The sequence below is a fragment of the Callorhinchus milii genome, unplaced genomic scaffold (assembly GCF_018977255.1).
Source record: "Callorhinchus milii isolate IMCB2004 unplaced genomic scaffold, IMCB_Cmil_1.0 Scaffold3, whole genome shotgun sequence".
Lineage (NCBI taxonomy): Eukaryota > Metazoa > Chordata > Chondrichthyes > Chimaeriformes > Callorhinchidae > Callorhinchus > Callorhinchus milii.
In genome coordinates, this window is record NW_024704744.1 from 93,902,921 (window position 1) to 93,924,351 (window position 21,431).

General features: G+C 42.7%; 1 protein-coding gene across 3 annotated transcripts in view; it reads right to left on the reverse strand.

Moving 5' to 3' along the window:
- The window catches only part of LOC103180784 (exportin-5), a 48,435-nt gene extending 27,812 nt beyond the window's left edge, over nucleotides 1-20,623 (reverse strand). For all 3 annotated transcript variants that reach the window (XM_042332981.1, XM_042332980.1, XM_042332979.1), the window contains exons 1-13: nucleotides 20,466-20,623; nucleotides 15,271-15,392; nucleotides 12,660-12,732; nucleotides 11,904-12,041; nucleotides 8,869-9,051; nucleotides 7,968-7,994; nucleotides 7,272-7,457; nucleotides 5,393-5,469; nucleotides 4,340-4,439; nucleotides 3,706-3,789; nucleotides 3,122-3,247; nucleotides 2,198-2,288; nucleotides 468-596 (exon numbers count right to left, since the gene is read on the reverse strand). In XM_042332981.1, coding sequence (XP_042188915.1) covers nucleotides 468-596; nucleotides 2,198-2,288; nucleotides 3,122-3,247; nucleotides 3,706-3,789; nucleotides 4,340-4,439; nucleotides 5,393-5,469; nucleotides 7,272-7,457; nucleotides 7,968-7,994; nucleotides 8,869-9,051; nucleotides 11,904-12,041; nucleotides 12,660-12,732; nucleotides 15,271-15,392; nucleotides 20,466-20,570 — 1,441 coding nt within the window. In that variant the 5' untranslated portion in view covers nucleotides 20,571-20,623. The remainder of the gene's footprint in view (nucleotides 1-467; nucleotides 597-2,197; nucleotides 2,289-3,121; nucleotides 3,248-3,705; nucleotides 3,790-4,339; nucleotides 4,440-5,392; nucleotides 5,470-7,271; nucleotides 7,458-7,967; nucleotides 7,995-8,868; nucleotides 9,052-11,903; nucleotides 12,042-12,659; nucleotides 12,733-15,270; nucleotides 15,393-20,465) is intronic.
- Between the last annotated feature and the right edge of the window lie 808 nt (nucleotides 20,624-21,431).

A 21,431-nucleotide genomic window follows, 5' to 3' on the forward strand; every position in this document is an offset into this window, starting at 1 on the left:
GCCAGGCTCCACTGGCTCCCTGTCACAGAACGATTAATTTCAAGATCTTCACACTCGTTTACCAAAATCACATCATGCCATGGCACATCCCTATCTCTCCGACCTGTTTACAACCCACTCCACCTCCGCTCAACTGGCTCTGGCCTCCGCTCCAGCATCAGCTGTTTTGCCTTTAACCACTACGCACCAAAATTATGGAATTCTCCTCCTCAAATCCCTCCACCTTGTTACCCTTTCCCCATCTTCAGATCACACCTGAAAAGCTTACTCTTGTGCCTACAGTTAACTTCCCTCTCGCCCCGGTTCAGCATCAAGCTCGGCCACTGTTAAGCACTCCATGACGCTACTCCGCATGAAGGGCACTGTATAAATGCAAGCTGTTGTTTTTGTTTACTTTTCACCTATCCCTCTCTGCTTCAATACATTAGTCATAAATGACAACAAGCAACATGGTTAAACCAGCTTACACATGGTTGGGCCAACATCAATGGCTGCTGTAAGCTGATACTGCAGTGCTTCGGATGCCATATTGAAACCAGTCATTGGTGCCAAACGACAAGAGAGTCTAATGGTCTCTCCTTGCTGAGCTCGGAATGCTGCAAACAGAAGTTTAACACCACATTTTATTAAATTATCATTCTATCAGGGCAAATATTTTGATGAGGGCTACTGATTTTGCCAGTTTAAAACAGTCGAGATCTTGTAGTTAATTTTCCTGCAGAGCAGAGTAATTTGAAGACGTTTCATACAAAGTTTCATTTCTGATCAGTGGATCATCCTGAATGTATACCTACTCGGCTAAATGAACTCCTGTCATAAGCCTTCGTTGATGAAAGATCAAATGTTCCCACTGAAGCTGCACACTGTTTTTTAATCATGGTCAAAGTTTTGTGCATATCTAATATTTACAGTGCACTTCATTTAATTGCGTATCAGACAATTGAATACTCCATTTACTCACATAGCAATTTGTAAAGTACCTAAAATTTGATATTCCACTTTGTTCAAATGCATATCAAATAATTGCAGAATTTGCTTAATCACACGAAAGATGGCCAGCCAATTTATTCGCAAATTTATAATTAGCTCAGGTAATTGCATTGGTTAAGGAGTAGACCAGGTGACCACAAACAATTTGACTTGCAGTTATTACTTATTATTACTTCATCATTACTTTTGTTACAAATGTAATTTTGTTGTTTAAGTGGTTCGAAAGTAATAAATATACACTTGGTCATACAGTTCTGAATCAGTAGAACTTTGGGTAATTGCATATTCCATATGATTGTATGGTGTTTGTCGGTCCCAACTCAATGCAATTATTCAGCGTGCACTATAATACATAAATATTCATACATACAGTGTAACCAACCACACACTACAATGATCATTATAGTGCAGCCTCACTTATAACACTGGTATCTTATGGACCCACTCTAATCAGAAACATGCCACACCAAGCTTCCGGTGCTGACTTCTGGTGGAGTCTTGTAGCTCAGCGGGTAAAGCACTCGCCTCGCAAGCAAGAGACCTGGGTTTGATTCCCGGCAGGGCGAAATGTTGGGCAAGTTTCCTTACTCCGCACGCCTCTGTTTACCTAGCATTAAGTAGGAACCTGGTTGTTAGTTGATCAGCAGATCGCTTTTCCGGGGCTAACAATTCCTTCCAAAATTCCCCCCCAAAATAATAATTGGTCACTTTAATCCATGACTCTGCTGTGCACCATTGGCTGCTGCTTTTCGCCCACAAAATAGTCAATTCACCTTACGGTATATTTTGTGAAGCACTTTTTGACGTCTCAAAGACGTGATAAAGTGCTATATCAAATACAAGGATTATTATTATATGGCATCCCATGCTAAAACATGACCGACTACCAGATCATCAGGTCACTGACGTCACGTCTTGGATGTTACATGCTATGGCAGAAAGCTCCGCTGATCTCACTTTGCAAAGTGGCATCAGCCGCTCTACTTGGACACAGCACACATAAGCACAGCACTCAGGAGGTGATGTGAGCAGCGTTTCCTACATCCAGCACTCAACGCACAGGGAAGCGATAAAACAACAGCAATCCAATGACCTAGAATCCAGCGAAGTTTTCCTTGCCGAGGCATACATCTTATTTGGTACAGAGATTTTTTTTCAAAGGCAAATCACACATTTTGAATTTTTTATACTGTGCATTGCCACTTACAATTGAAGAATGCATTGAAGTCTTCATCGTTGTCAAAGTCCACACGGGAATACTCGCAACTTGCGCTGTCAGTTTTAGAGGGAAAGCCAACCTGGTTGAAAGCAGAATTCATTCAATTATAAAGCACAATTATTTGCATGCATTTTCAATTGCAACAGTACAAAATAGGTACATTATTAAGACGAGAGCAGCAAAATGTTAGCAATTAGGCAATTTGTAATTAATAGCAGTGAGTAAACAAGAAGGCCCCAAGTAAATAAACTGACCCCAAACCTGCAACGAGACTGATCTCACAGCTGACTGCTATACAAAGAGTCCTTATGGGAGGTACTCTTCTACCCCCACCGTCTCACCCATCATTGAAGAGTTTTCTAACAAAGATTATAGGGTGACCCCCATAAGAATGTATTGCAATTGAGCATGTGTTTGCTTCCGTGGATCGATGCTATTCTGGCATGCTGGCTACTGGCACTGCCTAGCCAGCTTCCTACCCTAAAAAAGTGAGGCCAGCAGCACTGTGTGTAGGTGGTGCACAGGAAATGAATCAGTGCAACCTGATAACCGAGAGGTTGTCTTATTCTTGTACTTTGTTTTAACGCTGTGAGTCTTACGGTCTCAGATTACTGGGTTACAAAAGGGTTTCCTTGTTGTCAGTGGGATCCAAATAAAGATATAATTCTAACAGGAGACCAATATTTACGATTTACATTGAACATTCAGGAGACAAGTCAACAGGGAAAAGTTGATTACTGTTCAAAGGTTTCAAGGCCAAGTATTTCAAAGCATTAACACAATTTGGCCTTGACCACTCTCACCCCTTTAAAACCTCATAGGTAAAACCATACTCCAGCCCAAGTCATCACTGTTTTCAGAAAAGGAAATTAACAGGGAAGGAGAACAGTGGAAACATTTCAAGTCACATACCTTCAGGAGGTTAGCCATTGTTGCATGCAACAACTGTGGAATTATCTCCAGCATTACAGAATCCTTGGAGATATATTCATGTCTTAAAAATGAACACCAGGCTATCTGAGTTGACGATCTTAAATACTGGCGAGAAGAAAAATTGTAAGTAACTTATCGATTCTTAAGCGGCTGTTTTATTCCAGGTCGCACAAAACAATATTCCTTTAAAAATGATCCAGTTCTGGTCTTCTGTTAAGTTTGCTAAAGCACCATATACAGTCTCATCAATTGTTCATTCCATCACTATCAATCAGTGTCTGCTCATCACTACCCTCACTGAACATTAGGAAAACGAAAAGTTTAACTGAAACTAGGTGCAGGATGTTTGTAATTCAGGTAAGAGAACTGCCAAAAAGCAATTACACTACACGATATACTACACAATGCTTTAAGCAAATAGCACAAAGTACACTCAATAAGTAGTTGCATTTTCAGTTGTCTCATATAATAATATTGTACACAAGCATTACCAAGCAAAAATCAATATCCCAACAAAATAAAGATTGTACAATAAGACTGACAAAGTAAAATAAACAAATTACCTGGCTTGGGTGGTTGGTGAAAGCCAAGAATGCCTGTAAATATTTGCTGAAGTTGGGAGGTTGGCCAATGTCCTTCTCACCACCCTGGGGAATGATTTCCAAGTTAATGCGGAGCATACATTCTTAAGATTCATTGAACAAATCTACTTTTGATAGAAAAAAAACCCTGAAATACGTCTCCTAAAATCGGAGGACATATAATTTGTTTATTTTTCTACCAAGTTATTCTGGTCTGAAACGTCTGAGGATTTTCTCAAAACATTCATTTGCCTTGGTTTTAACCATACATCAATGCTGTTCTACTTGTCTATTTTAAGCTACTTGGCAGTGGATTAATTTTAACAAAGGTGTCCATTTTGGCTTCAGTAAGTACAGAATGGCTCCAAATCATAGCTGTAGCTTAAAATTGCCCCAAATTATACTATTGCACCAAGAACAAAACTGGCAACAATTGTGATCACTAAAAAGCAGCTTACACAGTGATTAATTACTAACAATTGTTTGGTTAAGTGTATTAATCCATCTATGAACCAAGTCCTAATACTGCTCTCAAGCTGCACATATAAACAGAGAGAGAGACAGACAGACACTCTCACAAGCTCATTTGAAACAGAGGAGACTTGACTTGACATACCCACAATGCAGTCAGTTGTCCTCCCAGAGCTGTGAGTAATTGACAAAGCCTTTTCAGGAACATATAGTGTTGTTCCACGAGTCCAGCTCCATGAGCAGTCCTGTAACAAGAAACACTGAACTCAGCAATGAAGATTTAGGACCAATCATCCTAAAACTGCTAATCTATCTTCATGACAAATGACTTTCAATTTCTAATAAAGGCTGAAGAGGCTCTGAAAATTAAAACATTAAGCCAAAATGTTAAAACCTGAATGCAGTTAAATTCCTAGTGTTCCCAGATACAATTAAAATAAAAGCCCAGCATCTTCTCATGTAGTGTTAAAACTGAAGACAATTGCGATCTTAAAAACATCAAAAACAAATCCCACAAAATATAACTTAAATACCAGTTCCTTCTCCCTCCATGGTGCTGCTCTGCACTCCTATCCTGCAACCTCAAGTACTCTCTTGATCTAGATTGAGATGCAAGAAACTGTCTGGGATCGAACAGATTTCTAATTTTCCTGCTCCAGTGTCAACTGGTATTCCTGTCCTAAGGGTATGCGTGTCTTGCAGCTAACAGTCCTTGGTTGAGCCAATCTGTGATGAATTAATTGATCACAATGGAGGAGAAGCAGTGTTACAGGCAATGGGAAGTGGGAGTGAAAATCAATCTGGTTTCATTTAAACAATGATTCACTGAGTGCGCCTGGATGTGAGCTGTACAGCAGTTCAGCTGGAATATTTGAGGCAACAATTTTGGAACAGAAAATTAAGACTAGTTGCAAGAAGAAAAACTCAAAACAGGTTATTTTCAGAGTTCTCAGCCCATCAGATCGGGTCATTAGTTTTCTGTCAAAAACAAAATCTGAGAACAAATATCTATTGTTTCTTGAAAGGAAAGAGGCTCAACATACTGATCGTGGAAAAATGTGAAACTACATATATATATATCTATATATTCCGTGAAGCGCTTTGAGACCTCTCGAAGACGTGATAAGGAGCTGTATTAAATGCAAGGATTATTATTATTATAATACAGGACTCTTTTCTGAAGTGGGCGGAAACTTACTGTGCGGCTGATAAAATGCAGTGCATTGCAGCATCACTGAAGAGAACCATGAATGGCTTACGATCCTCCAGCTTGCCCTACCAAAAGAAAGAATAGTCAACAACAACATTACATTTGTATAGCGCCTTTCACGTCAGAAGAATGTCCCAAGGTGCTGGACAACCAATGTTTTGGACCCAAACTGGGGGTCGGGAACGGGGAGGGAGGAGGGTGATCGAAGGCAAGGTCGAAGAGGAGAGTCTTAAGTCGGGTCTTGAAGGAGGCAAAGGAGAGGGCGAGGCGAGGTGGAGGGACTACAGGATGGAGTTCCAGAGTATGGGGGCTAGTGGCAGAAGGCCTGCCCGCTGAGCGGAGGGAGCGGGCAGGTTGGTAGGGAGTTAGAAGGCCGCAGAGATAGTGGGGAGCAAGGCCATGGAGGGCTTTGAAGGTGACGACCAGGATCTTGAACTGTATCCTCTGTGTGATGGGAAGCCAGTGGAGTCGGGTGAGGATGGGGGTGATAGGGTCACGGAGCCCGGTGTGGGAGAGGACACGGGCTGCAGAGTTCTGGGTGATCTGTACGGACTGATCACACAACTCAACAATTACTTCAGGTTGTTCTTTCATGTGGTATGCGAATGGTGGCAATTTGCTCACTCCCACAAACACGATCAGCTCCACAAATTTTATTCTCTCAACTGTTGGGCAACTCCCTGGCAACAGGTAAAGGAGAGATAATAATCCTTGCATTTGTTATAGCGCCTTATCACATCTTCGAGACATCTCAAAGCAGTTCACAGAATATACTGTTAAGTGAATTGACTGTATATTTTGTGGACGAAATGTGACAGCCAATTGTGCACAGCATTGTCCCACAAACAGTCGTGGATTGAGTGTCCAAATTATTATTATTATTTTTGAAGGAATTATTACCCCCCAGAAAAGCGATCCGCGAATCGACTAACAACTGGGTTCCTACTTACTGCTGGGCAAACAGAGGCGTGTGGAGTAAGGAAACTTACCCAACATTTTGCCCTGTTGGGGGGAATCGAACCCAGGACTCTCGCTTACCAGTCGAGTGCTCTAACCACTGAGCTACAGAATTCCACAGATGGACGAATGACAAAAAAAAACTGAGGGAAAAGGTTTATGTGACGATTGCCACCACAATGCTCTTATTAAACCCTATTCACTTTGACATGTGCTTGAATTAACAGTAAAGCACTCATGCCACTCCAACTTTCGAGGAAATAGCTAAACTCAGTTCTACATAAGTACATGAAGTAATAATTCAGCTGTACGTTCCCCAAGGTGGAAAGATTGCTTTGGGAATAAAAGTTCAAAGTAATTTTAAAGGTTTGGCTCCTAAAGTGCTAGACTTGTTGGATTCATTTCATAAATTGGATTTATGATATAATGCTGCATCCTTCACGCATTCAAAGACTCATTAACAAGGTGTCATATGACATTTGAGAGACGACTATAAATCCAGTTAATGAAAGTGATCCAACAAGTTTAGCACTTTAGGAAACAACCCTCAAGATTACTCTAAACCTCTTATTCACAAAGCAACCTTTCCACCAAGGAGAACAATACCATCTATTTGAGACGTGCCTCCAAAAGGCAACTGCCTACAGTGTACATCTATGTGGGAAACCACGGGTACAGATATTCATCCTACACCTTTTTGAAGTACGGGGGGGGGGGGGGGGAACTGCTTGGGATTGTGACCTGCATAAAACACTTGTACATAGTTACTAGAACAAAATAGAAAGTACAGTATTAACAAGTTAGTGCTCATTCACATAGAGAACCAGTCATTTACTGGTTCTGAGGTCAAAGTAGCCCTCCCCCCCTTCCTTTCATTGCAAAAGGTGGTAACTTTGCATAATTATATTACCTTCCTGATGACAGCGATGAGAAGACACTCAGCTGCCTCGAACTGGAATTCTGGTTCAGTTAATAACATGCACAGGACTTCCAATAGCTTACAGCCATCAGCCGTCAGGTGGTGTAAGCCAACCCAGTCCACATATCCAGCCATAGTGCTTAGAGTCGTGATGGCTACCCGACAATGTGACTTAGCCTGAAAGAAAAATGTTCATTTCAACTTGACTCTGAAGATTATACATTTCTGCTACTACATTGGGACAAATTTCACGCGCAGCCATTGTGTTTCGGCCATAAAATACAGTCACTACACTTTACAGCACATCCTGTGAAATGTTTTGAGCTGTCTCAACGACATAAGGTGCTATATCAAATGCAAGGATTATTATTACTATTGTATGAAACAAGCTAATTGCACACATTACCTTTTTGACACAATTATTTTTCCAATTACTTGCTCTAATCTCTACACTGAACCATCCTGACTTGGAATGTAAAGGCTTGCAAGCAGATCCATCTGGAAATAGTTCTAGCTAGCTACTATGAGCTGTGAAAGCAGCTCCCCTACGTTAGGCATAAGCCCCTAACCTCCACTTGGTATCAATCTGCATCCTAACATTAAGTGGCACAGAACATTCACCTTCCAAATACATCAATTTTGAAAAGTTAATAATTTATACAAGGAAACCTTTAAATCCAAACTCACCTTGTTTTCTTGAGTCGCATCTGCTTTCTACAAAAAAAATAAGATTTTTTTTTAAATATGAAGTTAAAACACTAATACAGGGCTCTTTTGATGGTCAAATAGGTAAAGCTACATTCACGGGGTGGAACAAGTCACACAGACTAAATGATCAGGGGTTCAATTCCTGAGGGTAGCACGAGCCACGTATAATTGGCCACAGTACCCTTACGATGGTAGATGACAAATAAGAAATTTCTGTAGGCGGCAGGTATCTATGGAATTCAGTCAATTTGGGACAACCTTAAGCATAATGATAGATTTCCACATGTGTCAAACCAAAAGAAAATTTTGTAGAAAAACAAAGATCATCAGGGTTCCTGGCAGTTGTTTTCTGAGTGTCAGATCATCTCTGATGACTCTTCCTGCACACTGCATTTGCAGAAACATCAACGATGTCGATTGCTGTGCACAATATGCGGGTAACACAATTTCCTGCGCATGTACACTGTATGCAAGAAAGCCACTGAGCTTGCTTCACAAAGGAAGCAACATCAACTGGGTTTCTTGCACATAGTGTGCATGTTCAGCGGGCAACTAACATCAATGGCAATTCCTAATCACAGCATGAACAAACAGACGTCACTGGCAATCTCACACTGTGTGTAACAAGTGACCGCATTTTAGCAGGGTTGCTCTTAGTGTAGTATATCAGGATGTTTTGTATAGGAATATATAGAAGCAAATAACATTGTGGTCCATCCGGCTGTTTACATTTGGCACAGAAAAAGGCTGCGAAAGGGAAAATAAAGTTTTAGGAGAATATTTCTAAATCTTTAGGAAATTCAATCTAAAGGGAGCTGCAACTTTTACACAAATTCTTCCTCAAAACGCAATAAGAATCATTGAAAATGATGGTAATTACCAGTTGTTTATAATTCTGCGTGTGCTCCTGCAGGATGTCCAGCAGGAAACCGAAAAGCTGGGACATGTTCTGAGTCAAGGCATGCTGGATGTCCTTCCTACGCTGAGCTGGGATAGTCTGGAATGTCACCACATCTTCCACCAGCCGCAAAAGGATCAGCATCACCAGTTCAGTCTGCGTCTCCTGATAAGAGAATCGAAATCAGCATTGAGTACAACTACAATTATTAGTGCTACCACTACTAAAAATTATCCTTGAATTTGATATAGCCCCTAATCACGTCTTCGAGACGTCTCAAAGCGCTTCACAGAATATACTGTAAAGTGAATTGACTATATGTTTTGTGGGCGAAACGTGGCCTTGAATCAAGTACAGGGGAAGAAATAACTGCCAGGTCTTCACATTGGAAAGGATGACAAGAAAACACACTTAAATATGACGATCATATTCACTAATCAAAACAAACTTTGTTTAATGTTAATTTAGTGTTCATTAATAGTAATATAATAATCCTTGCATCTGATGTAGCGCCTGATCGCATTGTTGAGACGTATCAAAGCACTTCACAGAATATACTGTGAAGTGGGAGTGATTGTGTATTTTGTGAACAACACGTAATGTGTTTGCAATTACAACTAAGCTAAAGAAAACAGTAAAACAATATAACCATTGCTTCTGAAATAAGTTTCCACCGAGTAGTAAAAATCAAACCTTTTTTAAAAAAAGAGTGAAAACTCTCCTTTTTTACCCCCTGGTGATCTGTTTTCTAAAGGCTATTTAAAACAGACATTTGCATTTCATTCAAAATAAAAACAAGAGAAAGCCATTCAACCTGTCAATACTGTTGCCACCACTTTATTGGATAATAAGACTTCTTAATCCCATTTTCCCACTTTTTCTCCAAACCCATTAGCACCCTTCCTTCCCAAGTATCTATCTCCCTTTGAAAATCCCAACTGATTCTGCCCAGCAGATTACGGTGTCCTGAGGAGTGCATTGAACAGTCACAATGCACCCTGTGTTAGGTACCATTTTCTGATCTCAACCAATTTAGCTCTATTTTTAAGATTTCATCCATTTGGTTTGAAAATTAAAAGGTACAGTAGATTTTCCCCCAAGGTCTTCATAAATAGGCATCAGTCAGTGAGCAGGTTAGATAGGGGGGAACCAGTAGATGTAGTATATTTGGATTTTAAAAAGCCATTTGACAAAGTGCCACACAAAAGGCTATTGCACAAGGTTAAGGCCCACAGGATTAATGGGAGCATGAGCATGGATTGAAAAGTGGCTAACGGGTGGAAAACAGAGAGTAGGGATTAACGGATCATTCTCGAATTGGCAGGAGATGTGACTAGTGGAGTGCCACAAGGATCAGTGCTTGGGCCTCAGCTATTTACAATTTACATCAATGATCTGGACGAGGACATTGAATGTAACGTATCTAAATTCTCGGATGACACTAAACTAAGTGGGAGAGTAAGCTCTGAGGATGATACAAAAAGATTGCAACGGGATATAGATAGGCTCGGGGAGTGGGCGAGTAGGTGGCAGATGGAATTTAATGCGGGGAAGTGTGAAGTTATTCACCTAGGTAGTAAAAATAGAAAAACAGATTATTTTCTAGAGGGGGAGAGATTAGATAGTGTTAGTGTTCAGAGGGATTTGTACACCAGTCTTGAAAAGTTAGTTTGCAGGTGCAGCAGCAACTAAGAAGGCGAACGACATGTTAGCGTTCATTGCAAAAGGTTTAGAGTACAAGAGTAGGGAAGTCTTGCTGCAACTGTATAGGGCCTTGGTGAGACCCCACCTAGAGTATTGTGTGCAGTTTTGGTCTCCTTATTTAAAAAAGGACATACTTGCCTTAGAGGGGGTGCAGCGTAGATTCACTCGGTTAGTTCCTGGGATGAGGGGACTGACCTATGAGGATAGGCTGAATAAACTGGGGCTACATTCTCTGGAGTGCTGAAGAATTAGGGGAGAACTTATTGAAACGTAAAATTCTTAAAGGGCTGATAAAGTAGACACTGAGGGTCTGTTTCCCCGGTAGGAGAATCTGTAACCAGGGGTCACAGTCTTAAAATTAACGGTCAGTCTTTTAGAATAGAGTTGAGGAAACATTTCTTCACTCAGAAGGTAGTGAATTTATGGAATTCACTATCCCAGAAGGCTGTAGATGCTCAGTCCTTGAACATTTTTTAAAAAATAGAGGGATTAGGGGATATGGGGATAGGGCAGATAATTAGAGTCAGGTCAGAAGATCAGCCATGATCTTATCGAATGGCGGGGTAGGCTCGAGGGTCCGAATGGCCTACTCCTGCTCCTAATTCTTATGTAATATGCTAATTTCAATCAATGACTCTCACTATAAATATATATTATAAATATATACCAATTAGTGCAGATGCTTGCGTTCCTAACTAGGTATGAGTATTTATTCATTATTATTGTTAATATTTACATTTGGCAATAGCATCTTTAACGCCAGGACCTACTGCATTTTGCAGGAGCCGTGGCAGCTAACTTGCATACAGCAATGTCCCACAAACACCCATAATTTTTTTTTAAAAAATCAGGGGACTGCTGACCAGGACACTTCTCTTTTCAAATATTGGATCTTTCAAGTCCACCAGAACAGGCAGAACTCAGTTTAATTTAACAAATCGTTTGAAGCATTATACCTCTAGACAACGAAACACACTCCAGCACTGCATTGGAGTGTCAGCCTAAACTCTATTGCTTCTATATCCTGAAGTGGGGGTTGAACCCACAACCTTCTAACTCAGAAGCAAGAGTACTAACAACTGAAACATTTAATACATTTTCAGTTTAATGAGTGTTGCTGTACATTTGGTTACTGTTCACACATTCATAAATCTTGAAAAAAAACATAGGAGTATTCCTATTAAAGCAGTTGCCTTCTCTTGTCAACCCAGAGGTGGAGACTTCTCTTGGAAGGGAGGAAAGTTCAGCAGTACATAGGTCATTGAAACAGATTGAGTGGGAACACAGAACACACTTGCACAAAGTGTACTTACCCCCATGGCTGTTAGCTTATCCATTTCATTGAGCATGTCTGGCCATTGCTGTGGCCATTCTCGCTTTATCATCTCCACCACAATACGGGAGAGTGCATCTTTGATGTAAGCCTCTTCTACCATAATATTATGTGTACCCTGGAAAAGAGAAGATTTAACTACCAGTAATCTTTCCACACGACTATCAACTCACTTTAGAGAACTGCACTGTAAATATTCATAGAAATATTTGACTTACTGCTCTCCTGGTATTAACAGTTGCTTTAGTTACTGAATAAATCAATACTTAACTGAGGAGCACTTACCTATCCTCAAAAACATCCAACTTCAAACAGGGCATTTGCCATATTCTAGCTGAAATGCTTTAAGCTACAGAAATGATCACTAATGGCCCAGCAATGTCATCTAGTAGTGTTCACAACAGACCAGGTCAGTTCTAGGGTTGTCCCTAGTTTGTCAAGCTAGCTGATCTTATTCGGTGCTTCCACATTGGATTTAGATACAGGATTGACATGAGGAGAAAATACAGTGCAGTCCGTTATAACACTTCTTTGATTAAAACATAGTTGCAGCCTGGACCCCCTTCACTACACACACGTGCAGCGATTACATGGTAAATTAGTCAACTTTCAAGTCGCTAGGTCACCACCAACATAACAGCCAACACTGCTTTCCATTTGTTGCACATGTGCAAGGTGTCACATGCCAAAGCTATAGTATTATGTGTACCCTCGAACTTTGCATGAGACAACTTACACGCGACAGGAGGGTCATTACACTGTTCTTCAGTTGAACCTTTTCTCTCTGCACCATGCCATTCCAGCGGAACCTAAAAGAAAAGCAATCCTTACTATATTTTTGTCTAAGCAGATGAACAATGAAGGGGTGGTCCCCTTTGAAGACTTCTGAACATTCAGGCAGTAAATTTGCAATGTTGCAATACAGAAATTGCATGAGCTCGTAACACACAACAACAACAAATTACATTTGTATAGCGCCTTTCAAATCATGAGGACGTTCCAAAATGCTGGACAGTCAGCGATCCACACCTGAGCTGGTGGTTGGGATCAGGAGGGATGAACGGTGGGAAGGTAGGGGTAGGAGGGCGACCAAAAGTATAGTCAAAGACAAGAGTCTTGAGGCGGGTCTCGGTCAAAGGAATAGAGCCACTTTATCCAATTCAAAACATTTCAGTATTGACACTTTTTCAAACAATTATTTCACAATGTGGGATGTATGGAATTCTCAGCTTGGTTTGGTTTGGTCAGCACCCGGCTTTCTCAAATTACACAACTGTAAAATAAATTTGAAGTCAGTAATTTGCTCAAGCCAAACTTTACCTTTAACTCGAGATGCATTATTGGAGTTGAAACTAATATTTTCAGTTCTCCGCACAACCGGGAAAGTCAAGATTGATTTCTGCCACATGATCATAGCCAAAACGGCAAAACGGTGATTGGTTTTCAGGAGGCTGGGTTAAAGAGGGGGAATTAAATGGCAGGAAAGTTCCCAATCAAATGATTGCAATAATACACCACATGTGGATACAACAGATGAGGATTTATCAAGCTCAGCTATAATTCACATTCCACTTGAATACCCTACCAGCACAATAAAAACATGCAAGATAGCTGCGGCTGCCAACACCTGTGAAATTATGCCCCAGCGTGAGTTACAACTCCAGGAGAGGAACAAAATAAATGATAAAAGCTGGAGGAAAAGGAATTACAAACAAATTCAGATCTGCTCCATATTCTTCATGACCTTAAACTCAATGTAGATGACAGCAGGCTGGTGTGCAGGCTTATTTTTAGCAATAAATTTCAAGACAAAATCACACCTGCCCACAAATCATCTGAAATTAAAGCTTGGGCAGAATCCATTAGAAATGGCAGAGACTCACTTAAAGGAAAACTGCTCAGTGTTTTTTTTTTCCTCCAAGCACCTAGTAACAGCAGGGACACCTGGGCAGGGTCCAAGCTGTGTGTGTGCATGTCAGGGAAAAATAGGATTGAGCTCAACTGCATTCTCCCTGTAAACTCACAACAAAGACGGAGGGTTATAACACTAAGGTTGCAGAATGACAAGATGGAGTGGACGGGTGATAAGAGTAGTAAGTGGGTACAATTTTTTAGTCTGTCGCACAAAGGTACAATTTTATATGGCAGGTATTAATAGAAGAGGCTCCCCTCCATGATTAAAAATATGATATTTGAATGGAAGACAATACATTAACCTAGCAAAGAGATATTATGAGACCAAACAACCGTGACAGCAATAGCAGCAAAGTACGAGACAACCTTTCTGTCTCTTGAGGCACCAAAGATTCTTGCTGGCACCCCTGAAAACATGACCCAATTACACAGAGTAACAAAGATCTTGGTGGCAGTGGTTGTCATGTTGCTTGCCATTAGTATAGTTCTCAGCCTGTTTGCAGCTTTCAAACTACTGCTTAGTTAAAGCTTTTCCAGCCAATGCAGGAACCACATTACTGAGTCCGCTACAGGGGGTTGACTTGATTCTGACATTCGGTTGCCAAGCATGTCAACTTGGGAGTCAACTCTGTCCCAAAATGAACACAGCTTATCTCACCCCCAACCCAGCCACACCCACCAACTCCACCCAAAGACTGGTTGGTCATTTGACAAAAACAACAACCTGGGCCCCTCAAGTAGGGTAGCTTCCCAGAGCGCTTTGACATCTGACAAGCACATGTTTGAGCCCTCATTCTGTAGATGTCAGGTACCAGGAACTCCCTTCAAGCTTCCTGGTAAACAGCACGGCTCAGCACGAAATGTGTGAGAACGTTGACACCTTCCTCCTGCTCACAGCTGACATACATCCCTACCCATTGAGCGATAGTTCCAACAGTTTGAGGTGCTGAGCTTGGGTACATACAAATACTCATTCAATTTACTGACCTATCTGTGATATTGATATTGATCTGAAAGTACAAGTTTATCATGTTTAGAAAAGATGTTATTCTCTTCACACAGCAAAGCTTAATATTTCAGACTTGAAAACTATGAATCCCATTTGATAAAGTAATATCTTTACAAGGTGTACTTCAAAAAGGGAATTTTCCTATTTAAAATAAACTGCTATGAACCCAACAGAATCTTCCACCAATTCCAAGTCAAGAAGCTAAAACAGCAAATTCCGTGAACTATCTAAAAGTTGTCTTGTGCATGAATGACATTTTTAAACTCAGTACCAAGAGAAATAGGGAATTGTTTCCGACAGAAACAAACGTTAACGATAAGCAAAGCACTATCATTGATGGTCAGAAACGATACAGGATGTCAGTGTTTTGCAAAAGTCCTTTTACTTCAGCTGCAGATAGAAGTCGTTCAGGTATTTCACTTACTTGATCGAATGTTCCAAAATCTGAAGTCCAAAGTGGCGGACAATTCCAGTGTTGTTTTTCTCAGCCAGGCGCAACCCACACTGTACAGTTTGTGGACATTTCTCCTTGAACTCCTCGCAAAACTACATTAAAGACAAACAGTGAAAAATTGAGTAGTGTCACAAACATTGTAAAATGATGAATCTAACAATCTGAACTAGCAACAAAATACATCTGTATTTCAGATTTTTTAGTAGTAATGAGAAGAAGAATCCTTCATTTGATATAGCACCTTATCGGGTCCCTTTTGCCCAATTACTTTCAAAGCCATATGTACATGTTGAAGAGGGCATTCTGGTGGTAGAAAGCAACAGGGACAATCCACAATTGACGAGTCCTGCTGGACTGCTTCATAAAGGTCATCATAAGAAGTATGCATTTTTATAGCATAGCACCTTATCACTTCCTCGGGACATCTCAAAGCACTTCCAAGAATATACTGTAAAGTGAACTGACTGTATATTTTGTGGTTGAAACGCGGTAGCCAATTGCGCACAGAACGACTGAGATTGACAGACTCAATCTCAGTCATGGATTGAGTCTCCAAATTATTATTTTTTTGAAGGAATTATTACCCCCGGAAAAGTGATCCGCCAATCAACTAACAACCGGGTACCTACTTACTTCTAGGTAAACAAAGGCACGTGGAATAAGGAAACTTGCCCAATGTTTACCCTGTCCAGGAACCAAACAACACAACTTGCACTTACATAGCCCCTACATGCCCGGCAGTGCCTCAGAGCGCTTGAAACCCATGTCCTCTTGCTTTCGAGGCGACTCTAACTTCTAAGCTACAGGATTCTAGAAACTAGATTAAACCACTATATTCTGACATGATTAGAGCAGATGGAGTCATCTAATAAGAGCCAAAACGTAGGCAGGGAACTTCACTCTACTGCCAAAATGTGGCAGTAGATCCAAAAACTTTGTTGAGAAGCAGTACCAGCATTTATTTATAGCATTTTAGTGTTTTAAGGGTCAACGAGGAACAATCACAAAATGCTGCCGTGAAGCAGTTAAATAAATAGCCATATAAGATGTGGAATATTAGAAGTCTAGAAGACATCCAGCTGATAACTTTTGCAAGCTTTAATCTCAATTTGCCCATCATTTGAACTCCTTTACATTGCTGTCTAATTCAATGTCAGCTGTCATGATGAATCATAAATTACAGAACCACAACAACTTGCTTTTTTATAGCGCCTTTCACATTGGGCGGACATCCCTAACCCAATAGAATCCATTTTAGCAAATATCTTTTAATTATTTTAAAATTTGTAATTGTAGGATTTCACTGGTAAAATATTTTGAAAAATAGGACAATTATTTTAAGTGCCAATTTCTGAGGAAGATTTAAACCTCTCTCAGAATACCATAAGATTTCTTTTTGCCAAAAAGATTTAAAAGAGCAAACGTTTCAATAAGGCGTGAACTAACAAAGGGACTCAAAGGGCTTTATTTAATAAAGGCAGCGCCAATCTGTCAAAACATCATTGCTGGCTCTCCAGACAGTGAATGATGATAAGTTAAATGCTGAAAGTACAGAAGGAAAGAACTTTCCTGTCTTCACTTGATGTGCATATACATGCGCTTTCCAAGATCAGGAAGTGGAAGTATTTTTGCTACACTTTTTTTTTTAACCCTAGGATACAGAATGTGCATGGTTTTATCTAAAAGTTACCATAAAACTTATCGCAAACCAGGAACGCATCCATTTTCCACATGTTTGTGGAGAGCCAGATGTGTGGCATGTGTGGAAAACCATCACTAAACTCAAAAGTATTCAAATAAAACATATGGAAATTACCATTTGTCTGTTATGGAGTGCACATTCACTCCCCAGAGGGAAACATTCTCCTTTACCCAAGTCCAGAGAGTTTAGCTAAGGCTTGGGGATACTTGGGCATACGCTGCAACTACCGCAGGGGTTTAACCAGAAGATCAACTCAATTCCTATATTCTATTGCCAGGCATATTTCATTGGATCCAGCGCAGCATCAAAGATACCTCCCCCTATCCTCAGGTGAATTTATCACAAGCCCCGTTTTCAACCGGAATCCGTAAAATGGATCAGGGATTGCCAAATCTTGATCAATCAGAAGATCCCCAACAAGGGATATAGAACCAACAACCTCAACTGTCGTCTTACCTAAGATTAACTAACTTAATAGGCCTGGACATCTCCTGGTCCATAAGGCTCAGCATCATACTGTTTTTCATCTTTTCAATGATCATTTAAAATACATTTCCATTTCCAATTATTTTTTTGAAGTGTAACGTAATAGACAACTCGACTTTTGACTTATTTTCTTCACAACCTGCATCTGAATGATCAAATCAGGCTGGAGAACAGTACACTAAAAATCTAATTTTTACAATTCATATATTTATTGTTGTGAATGCAAAAGCAATAAAAGCCGTGCAACCCATCAAGGTAATTAAAGAGAACACCTATTCCCACATAAAATGAATTGGTTATAAACATTAATTTTTATAGATTTACAATAACACCGCTAAAACAGAATTTGACCTACAAACCCAATGGTCAAGTTTCAACTACTTTCCCTTACATTTTATCTAATGTCACATGAAGCTAAACTTGATACAGGCTGAAGCACCTTTCACTGCTTTTCAACAATGTACTGCTTTTCAACAATCAATGGTTTTCTTGCCATTTCTCATATCTCAGCTATCCGCCCAGACCTTTAATTTGCATCTCAATTCACGCATCAGCTAACCCTGGTTCTCATTTGTGCCACAAAATTGTGGTTGCACTGCCGAAAATGAATTCACATAGACTTGCGGACGGGATAAAGCGCTTCATCAAATGCAAGGATTATTGTTATAGACTTGTTTGGGGGCACCATCAGGCTTCGAGAATCTGACCCAAGTTCCAGAGAAGACTGCGTGTACAGTACCACATAAACAACAAAACAAATTACATTTTGCACAGCGCCTTTCCCACACGCTGCATTTTCCGAGCAAACTGCTCGGGTTTTCAATTTCTGACCAACATACATCACCACTACAGGTATTAAATTTAACCAGACTGTCCCTTGCCATTTGTTGAAGATGCAAAACACTCAATAAAACCAACCCCCCCCCCTCTGGAGCGGAGTACAATTCAGCGAGCTTTTTCGTTCGTGTTATATTTTTTTAATAAGGGAGCCTTTTTTTAAAAAAAAAACTTTTTTTGAAAAAAACCTTGCTGTGGAAGTTCTCTCTGTTCCTTTTCGTGCAAGGGGTGGGGGGGGCAAAACAATATATATATATATATATATATAAAAAACTGGATGGGTAAAAAAAAAGTAGACAATATGGCTCTTTCTGAATAAAATGGAGGTATAAACAAACGAGTGGTGAAAGCGATACCCCGACATGACATTAGGGGTGAGAGGAAACGCCAAAAAAGGATCTGAGGAAAAATGCAGGGCTTTTTTTTTTGGCATCTTCTTTTTTTTTCCCCCCTCAAAAAAAAAACGAGAAGAAAGGGGGGAATGAATGAGAGAGAAAAAGGGGAGAGCAGGATGGAGAGAGAGAGAGAGAGAACTACCACAATGGCAGAGGAGACCGCCTTGTGATGTACAGCACATCAAAAAACACACACACACCACACACAGACACACACACCACACACAGACACACACACACCACACAGACAGACACACCACACACAGACAGACACACCACACACAGACACACACACCACAGACACACACACCACACACAGACACACACACCACACACAGACACACACACACCACACAGACACACACACACCACACAGACAGACACACCACACACAGACAGACACACCACACACAGACACACACACCACACACAGACACACACACCACAGACACACACACCACACACAGACACACACACCACACACAGACACACACACACACAGACACACCCCCACACACAGACACACACACCACACAGACACACACACCACACAGACACACACACAGCCATTTACTCTGACCTGAACCCCCGATGGAAATCAATGAAGCGAATAGTTATTGCTTTGTTTTTGTTTGGTTTTTTGGGGTGGGGGGGGAGGGTGTGCATTAAATCGTCTGCTGATGAATGGGATGTGTCTGTGTGTGTGGGGGGGGGGGTGTGTGGGGAGGGAGGGGGTGTGGTGGGGTGTGTGTAGTGGGGGTGTGTGTGGGGAGGAGGGGTGTGGGGTGTGTGTGTGTGTGGGGGGTGTGTGGTGGGGGGTGTGGGGAGGTGGTGTGGGGAGGGGGGTGTGTGGGGAGGGTGTGTGTGTGTGGGGGGGGGTGGTGTGGGGGGGCGTGGTGTGGGGGGGCGTGGTGTGGGGGGGGTGGTGTGTGGGGGGGTGGTGTGTGGGGGGGTGGTGTGTGGGGGGGGTGGTGTGTGGGGGGGTGGTGTGTGGGGGGGTGGTGTGTGGGGGGGTGGTGTGTGTGTGGGGTGTGTGTGTGGGGGGGGGGGTGTTTGGGGGTGTGGGGGGGGTGGTGTGTGGGGGGGGTGTGTGTGGGGGTGTGTGTGTGGTGGGGGTGTGTGTGTGGGGAGGGGTGTTTGGGGGTGTGTGTGTGTGGGGTGTGTGTGTGTGTGTGGGGGGGTGGTGGGGGGGTGTGGGGTGTGTGTGTGGGGGGGTGTGTGTGTGTGTGGGGTGTGTGTGTGGGGGGGTGTTTGGGTGTGTGTGTGTGTGGGGGGGGTGTTTGTGTGTGGGGTGTGTGTATGGGGGTGTGTGTGTGTGGGGGGGGGTGTTTGGGGCTGTGTGTGTGGGGGGGGGGTGTTTGTGTGTGGGGGGGGCATGTGTTTGGGTGTGTGTGTGTGTGTGTGTGTGTGAGAGAGTCACACACAACATAACAACAGCACGCACAGCCTAGCAACCCGTTGGAAAAAAAATAAGGCCTCTCTCTCTCTCTCTCTCTCTCACCACCGCACACACACACACACACACACAGTGTGACCCAAGAAGCCGGTGGGGGCTTCCAAACCGTAACGGTGAAAGAAGTGAGAGAGATAAACAATATATATATATACATAATATATAATATACATAAATATATATATATATATATATAGAGGGCCTTCGGTAGTAACACACACACAACACACAGAGGCAGTGAGAGGGAGGAGAGAGAGGAGAGAGGGGACCGGACCGCTCGCCGCTCACTCGCCTTCAGGGCCTCCAGTCGGTAGCGTGAACTCGAGCCTCCGTCCATGATCACGTTTACCGCCTTCATCAGCTGCTCGCACAGCGTCGTGATCTGCTCGCCCGACATGGCTATGAACCGGGGTTTTTTTGAGCCAGTGTGTGTGTGTGTGTGTGTGTGAGGGGGAGGGAGGGAGGCGGGAAGGGGGGGAAGAGGGGGGGGGGAGGGATTGGGGGGGTGGGGGGGGGGGGGGGAGAGTCGGGAGTTTCCGAACCGTTGGTATAGGGGGAAAAGAGCGAGGAAGAAAGAAAGAGGGAGGGAGGGGGGGAAGGAAAAAAAAAAAGGGGGGAATCGACCGCGGGGATGAACAAAGAGAGGAGAGAGAAACGACCGTCACCCCCCGATGGCGCAGCGTCTTATTGTCTGAAACACCGGCGGCGCGGAGGGGGCCGTCGGTTGGCGAGAGAGAGAGAGAGAGAGCGCGAGAGAGAGAGAGCGAGAGAGAGACGGCGTCTGCGCACGCGCCTGACCGAGTCACACAGCGGCGTGGTGGTGGGGAAGGGGAAGGGGGAGGGGCTGGGTTGGGGGGAGGGGGGTGGGGCGTGATCAGCGTCAGAGAGGGCGGGGAGAACCGTTGGGAGTTGTAGTTCGCGCGCGCTTCCCTCGGCCCCACCCCCTCCCTCCCCCCCCTCCCTCCCTCAGCCCCAGTTCCCGGGAATCCTGGGAATAGCTGGCGCTCCGCGTGACACGTGACCACCGGGCGGACTACATTTCCCAGGATGCGAGGCGGCCCCCTTTCGGCTGAGGCGGGCGGACGGCTGCGCGTGCGCCGATCGAGGGCTGTGACGTCAAGGTGTCCTGCTGGAGGTACCCAGGTCCAGAGGGAGGATGATGGATGCTCTTCACAGCCCATGGTGGTGGTGGTGGGAGGAGAGCTGTTATCTGTCTAAGCTTTATCCCCACCTCTCTCCCCTCTCCCCCCAACCACCA